At 33.3% G+C, this 7,184-nt stretch overlaps 1 protein-coding gene across 1 annotated transcript; it reads right to left on the reverse strand.

Annotated features, from left to right (window-relative positions):
- Positions 1-1,118: 1,118 nt before the first annotated feature.
- On the reverse strand, positions 1,119-3,513 carry LOC148955995 (uncharacterized). The gene is made up of 2 exons (XM_089093488.1): positions 3,405-3,513; positions 1,119-3,118 (listed from the first exon to the last, which is right to left on the reverse strand). Exon 2 carries the CDS (start codon positions 3,045-3,047, stop codon positions 2,706-2,708), a length of 342 nt encoding a protein of 113 aa, XP_088949614.1. The 5' UTR covers positions 3,048-3,118; positions 3,405-3,513; the 3' UTR covers positions 1,119-2,705.
- Between the last annotated feature and the right edge of the window lie 3,671 nt (positions 3,514-7,184).

Raw genomic sequence — 7,184 nt, forward strand, 5'->3', positions numbered from 1 at the left:
AATCCTTTGTGACAGCAACATGTCCATGGTTGACTTAGAATCTCCCTAAAATGCCTTAAAACAGAAGACACAATAGTACAGTACAGTATAGTGTAACAGTACAGTAACAGTGACATTTTGTTCTCACTGTCCTCGTGACTTTAACAGTAACAGCACACTATCAATTAACTGTAAGATTTTGATTTTGCTGTCCTTGGTACTTAATAGTAACAGTACATTTCAGTAATAGGACAGTAACAGTGAGATTTTATTCTCACTGTCCTTGTTACTTTAACAGTAACAGTACACTAACAGTAGGATTTTTTTTCACTGTCCTTGGTACTTTAAGTAGTAACAGTACATTTCCGTAATAGTGCAGTAACAGTGAAACTTTGTTCTCCCTGTCCTTGTCACCTTAACAGTAACAGCACACTATCATTAACTGTAAGATTTTAATTTTGCTGTCCTTGGTACTTTAATAGTTACAGTAAATTTCAGTAATAGTACAGTAAAAGTGAGATTTTGTTGTCACTGTCCTTGTTACTTTAACAACAACATTAAGATTTTTTTTTCGCTGTCTTTTTTTACTTCTATATCTTTCTGAATACAATAACTGAACACAATAACTTTTCTTACAAATTAAATTTTAACCCCTTTTAGAACCCATGAAATTAATAATTTCATTTTATATTTCTTGGAAATAAAAATGGTTTATAATATTTGTTTCAAACTTACTATTTCATTACAAATCCATTTTGTTAAAGTTGTATAATTCAAAAACATTGATTTGTCAATATTAAGTTGAATAAAAAAAAAATCAAAACAAATCTGCCAAATTTTCCTCTTATTCTGTTAGGCCACTTAAAATGCTGTTTCACCAATATGTAAAAAAAAATCAAAGCTGATAGAAGAGACATGGCAGATTGAAAAATGAAGAAATTGTTTTGAATTTTTTATCCAAATTAATTGAGACAAATCATTGGTTGCCAAAAGTAGGCTATAACTTAAACAAAATGGATTTATACTGAAAAAGTAAGTTTGAAACCAATGTTTTTATTCTTTTTAAACAAAAAAACACAGAAATCAATTATTATTTTGAAGGGTCAAAAAAAGGCTTAAAACTTAATTTACAAGAAAATCAATTATTATGTTCAGAAGGAGCATAACAAATGGCATCTAGTGGTATATTTACTTTATTTGTTGGTCAATAATATGAACTGCTTAATATTTACCAACAATTCACCAAATTAGGCTAGCCTACCATAATCCATGAACAGGCTAGCCACTGCTCAATAGTTGCAGAAATTTACTTAGAAGCTCCCTAGAACAAAACCTGAAGACCTTACCCCTCAAGAAATTTGAATAATCAAGCTTTTATAAGAAGGCCTAGCAGAAAACACTAGGCTAATTCTTGAAATTTAATAGGTTAATTGATTTTTTACCACCAATAATTTTAATTTCATTGAAAAATCACAGTTCCATTGTCTTCCCTGCACAAAGGCTCAAAATATTCATAATTTGTCTAATACATTAGGCCTCTAGAATTTGGGGCTAGACATCAAATTCAGCACAAAGACAGCACATCTTCAGCACAATTCAGACAAAGACAGCACATCAGTGCTGTCTTCTCATCATAATTTAATGATGAAAATAGCAGTCTCTCTTTCTGATTGCATGGCTTCCGATTTGAATTGAACCGCCAAATTTCACCAGCAAAATCGACCCCCAGCTTTTACTTATGCGAGTCGATTTGATCAGCAATTGTTGATCAAGAGGTTTTTGTTGGACCGCGGAAACGCTTTGCTGATGAAAAGATCGATCCACAAAACGTGCGGAAACACCTTGTTGATCTTTAATTTTGATTCAATAGTTTTGGTTGGATCGCAGAAAAACGCCTTAAATAATTTATGTACAACCCGAAACTTTGAAATACTACAAGAATGGAAAAAGCAAACAACAAATATTGGAAAATGGTTTACAGGGTAACTTCATCATGAATGTTCCAGTTGTAGGAGCCCAGCCAAGGATTCGACTTCATGAACACCCAAGAAACATCTCATCAAATGGTACTCAAGCAAGAACTGATTTTACAAATTATTTCTGGGGCCAAAGACATAATCGTTCTTCATAGCTTTTAGATATTAAAAAATAAATATAGAAATAAAAAAATGGTTGTTATACTTACTATTCATTCTATTGTCAGGCTCAAATTTTTGTGCTTTAGTATCAGACATGGCCATATCTAGGGGATGTGATACCTGGTTAACATGCCTTCACTGACAATCTAAGAAAGGACATACCCTACAACATATAGCAAAAAAATAAAATAAAAGAGAGTAAAAAAACCTAGTCAAGATACAGTTCTACTTTGATAAAACCATAGGCTCTACTCTAATAATTCTAAGATCAAACTTACAATATAATACTGTCCAAGGTAGTTTGGTCCTGTAAGACTTAGGATAATTAATAATTGATTTGATGTTTGAATAATTATTCGAAATCAGGATTCACAGTCAATATTATTCTATCAAAGCCTATGCAGAGTTTTAGTTGGTATCTTTACCCGTACGTTTTTCCATTCTTAAAAGAGGTTTGGGTTTAGGTATTCCTAGTTGTTTGAAATAGAGGCTCAACCAAGATAAATAAAAGCATTCTTTATTATATCGTACAAAATTAACTTTACTCAGCAACTTTGTGCCAAAACTGCATAAAAAGAAATACAAAATTTATTTTCTTGTTAGAATAACAATGTTTTGTCCCTGTCTTCTAGTAGTATCAACAGATACAACTAGTACTTGTTGTTCTGTAACATTGATAACATTTATTGGCTGCCCCATCTTAGTCAAATTAGTTTGTCTGATGTGGGACTGGTAGATTATTTGCCTGGAACCTGGTTCATTAGATTCTTGGGGTACACAGCCAGAAGTGGGAGAATCCTGTGAAGTGAGTTTCTGCAACAGGGCATTTTGTACTTTTATGGCATTTTGTATAAACTTCTGATTCTCAGCAACCATTTCAAAAAGCTGCTTTCTTTTTTCACAATCATCTTTATCACTATCCAGAAGCATTTTTGTTAACTCTCTCTGCCAAGCTAGAATTGAGGAAGTCTTTTGCTTCTTTCCTCAGTGGTTGAACTGACCTGAAAAAAATATAATAGCCACAATATAGAAAGATACGAGCTCTAAAAAGGGTGATTCTTGACCTCGATTAAGCATGAACTCCATAAAGAGATAGTTCTTGAAGGTGAACTCTTGAAATTATAGGGCAGCTTGCTATCTTTTAATTTTTAAAAAATTGTTTTATTTTTCCTGATCTGTAAACAAATATCAAACAGTTGGTGGTGACAAACTGTAAATAAGGAGCTAACCAGCTCAATAGTAACCAAAACTCTACAAAATGGACGAAATTCAATAGTGAATACTTACTTCCATCATTTCCTGTTGTCTGGCTGGCATTTTCTCTTTCAGTATCAGCATTTTTGGAACTGGATGCATTCATTGTTCTGGATGTGGCATCATATAAACCAGCATCATCTAAAACAGCAAGAAAAAGAATGTTCACTTATTCAAATTTTATCACATATCACTCTGAACTTCAATAAAACCTGCAAGCTAACCAAAATGTTTTTTTTTTATTTAGTAGTGCTATCAAAGAAACATAAAAAAACGTTATGCAATGAGTTAAGAGGAATTAAGATTTATCGAGCTCGGAATTCTGTCGCCTCAGAGCTTTGTTTCCACAGCACGATCAGGTCTGACTTAAGAGATACGAATTCTTATAGGCTAGCAGGGGTTAGAAACATTCTTCTAAGCTGTGGCGATGACAACTTTTGGTGTTTGTAGGGATGAAAAACACGTGGCCTCTTCTTCTCGGGCTATCTGGAGATCAGATTCCTTTGGGAGCGTTTACCTTGGAGACTTACGAACTAATTATCTAATATCAGGCTAGATGCAGACATATAAGATGAAATAAACACAGATAAAAAAGACAATAGATTTATTGAATTTACATGCTTAGTTGCACAGCAACGGGTCACTTCAATGACAATAATGGTGACAAGAATATAATAATTTCTTCTGAATCTCTCTAGGTCTGATTTACTAATCGTTTCAGATCTGACTTAAGATTCAAATTAAAAAGCACATCTACCCCGCTACCAAACGCAGTTCTTTCGTCCTGCGCTGTAAGGACTGCTCGCTATTGGCCCAAGAGGACCAAGGATGTAAATCTTTCGTCCAATGAATTCTTTTAAATGTTTTTGATGATTCAAGCATTCACACGGTTTTTTGCCATTTAAACTTGCTTAGAAATATTGTGCATAGTATTTTTTCTGCTACTAATTATCTTAGCGAAATTTGAACGACTAGTCTCGTTGTTTGACTGAAGGTCGAATGCAATTTCTCTTTTTGCTGATTATGAATTTAGACTCTTGGAAGCGGTTTTTGAACTCAATTATGGGACGTTTAATTTCTGCCCGAATCATCTTTAGAAGGGAAGAATCCTGTATTTTAAGTATATCATGGTACACATCACCCTTCCCATCAATTAATGATGTCCCGTCATTAGTAACTGTTCATTAGGAGTGCTAAAAATTGTCTCTATTATTTTTCTTATTTTATTCTACTTCCCTATTTAAAATTCACCGGACTAAGATCATTTATGGTTCTAGGTTAGCTACTATACTAAGGATTTTTTTTTCTACATCTAACACTGTTTACATTTATATTTACAACAAGGTTGGGGCTATTCTACCTTTACATAAGTTTTTTTTTTTAATTCACTTTTTTTTTGTCTATGTGGCATACTACATTCTATCTACACTACATTAAATGAATAGCTTGACAACGCTACACATAGCTATCTGGATATCTAATACTACATACAAAAACGATTTAAAACACACAACATTGTGTTTACCATGTTCACTGGTATTTTTAAAATACTTTCACTATTGGGATTTTTGAATTGTCAAAGTTATTAGGAAGTAACATATGAAGATTCACATCTATTCATCACCTTCGTGTCCTTAGTGTACTACACCCTTCTGTTGTAAATTATTGTCCTTCACTCTTTTAGTCTTGGCAAAAATTTTGAAGCATTTACGTTATGGTCTCTTCATGGAACAGTTCGAGTCTAGTTGTCTTTACACAACAAGTTTTCCCTAATAGTCAACTGGGAAATGACCGTTAAATATCGTTCTAATAGTCAACTGGGAAATGATGCTTCCCACTACAGGTGGTGGTGTTTTTTTTCTCAGCATATTAGGATTCTTAGGATTTTTTTGAGGCACATAGAGAATGTATTCTCGCGTAAAATTGTTCATTTGTGCCTTTTGAAACGGGTTGTCGTCATACTATAGTGACTCTTTTAATATATTGTCTTTAAATTCAACTTCGAACATCTTCAAATATCATTTAACTTCAAATATCGTTAAATATCGTCCATTCCGCACTGCTCGATGGTGTTCTCAGAATTAAACCTCAAATTGTCCCTAACTTCAGCTTCAAATATCTTCAAATTTCTTTAAGTATAGTTCAACTTCAAATATCGTTAAATATCGTTTATGTTGTTCCGATCGACGGGGTTCTCAGAATTAAACTCCAAATTGTCTTTAACTTCAGCTTCAAATATCTTCAAATTTAAATATCATTTAACTTCAAATATCGTTAAATATCGTTTAGCTTCAAATATCATCACTATACTGTTAAATTATTCTGGGGTCCGTTGTGAGTATCAAAGGCGATATCTACGTATTTAAATTCCTATCCTCTAACATAGGTTTTATTCCTCAAAATCCACCTCCTAACGTTTGTATTCCATTTATGGTAAAATGTATTCCATCTTGTACTGACCGATGGGTTTCTCAGCATTTATGTGATTATATAGTTCGTTAAAGTACTTGATACTGAGGTTCAAATATAGTGTTACCTGATCCGTAATATGGTTCATGGTCGAAGAAACGACGATCGAAGGTAACTGTTGTTTTCGTAGACGAAGCTGGGATGAAAATTGCCTGGAGTCTATTGTGAGTACTCTTCGTTGGTTGAGATATGATGAAAATAGATGCTGCTGGGTTGTATCTGTACTGGGCGGCTCATTGTAATGCTCAATAACCAATGCGTCCATTTACTTCCAGTAATAAAAATAGCGAGGCAGAATCATACGTTCTTTAAAGTAAATACTCATAGTACAAATAAGTCACGTATTAATTGGGTACATTAATTTCTACGCTATGAGACAGAATTAAATAAATACACTAATATTAGTACTCTCAACGAAAATCTAAAACAGAGATGTCTTCAAATTTGTTTTGAGAACGGAAATATCGATATTAAATAAACATAATTTACCCTACATTATTAAGTTTGAGGTCTAATTTTACAACATATTTCATGCCTGCATTGTTCACGCATGTCCGTGCTGTATGAGAAACGCATGTGCAGCGTCATAACCACACGGTTTTACGTAAACGATACTACAATGAGGGAACAAGACATAACAAGGACGAATGGTGACCTCAATACCCACTCATTTTCTGATGTCTTCCCTATTTCTTGGCTTAGACGTTCTCATGGGGTTGTCGGGTTTAACCCCAGCATTTCGGCTGTTTCCCCGTGTTCTTCTCTTGGTTTTTCCGTAATTACAAGTCAACATTGGTGCCTCATATTCGCCTTTCGAATAAGGTCATTAGATGCAGGATTCCAAGCTTGCCTCCGTAGATTCCAGTTAATGCTTCGCAAAGAATATAAGCATAATGAAGAACTGACATCAATATCTTTCTAGAAGGCTATTGTTTGAGCAAATTCTTCAGAACTAAATAAATAAATATGATATATTTATATCATATAAAATAAAATAATTATAATCTGCACTGAGACAAAATATTTCATATAATTAGACGCTTATGTACTGATAATTTTTTGTTTTGGATGATATCCATCTTGGTTAGAGCAAGGGTCGATTTTTTTTTTTTTTAAATTCGAGGGGGCCTGATTCAGTATATGTAAGATATAAAGTGACTGACTTGCGAAAATATGTCACAAAAATAATAGCACAAGATATGTCATAGATAAACCAATGAAATTAAGGAACATTTTTGTCACACAACTATAGAACAGTGATCTCTGTTATTGTATACGTCATAGATATAAACTAATGAAATTAAATTTTTTCGCCAAGGATCTAAAGACATTAATGTCTCTGTT

The sequence above is a fragment of the Artemia sp. Qi Xiang Cuo genome, chromosome 1, assembly GCF_049724085.1.
Source record: "Artemia sp. Qi Xiang Cuo chromosome 1, ASM4972408v1, whole genome shotgun sequence".
NCBI lineage: Eukaryota > Metazoa > Arthropoda > Branchiopoda > Anostraca > Artemiidae > Artemia > Artemia sp. Qi Xiang Cuo.

Bases quoted from the DNA above. Each gene is read 5' to 3' on its own strand.
- LOC148955995 (XM_089093488.1), bottom strand. From the start codon at position 3,047: ATGCTTCTGGATAGTGATAAAGATGATTGTGAAAAAAGAAAGCAGCTT.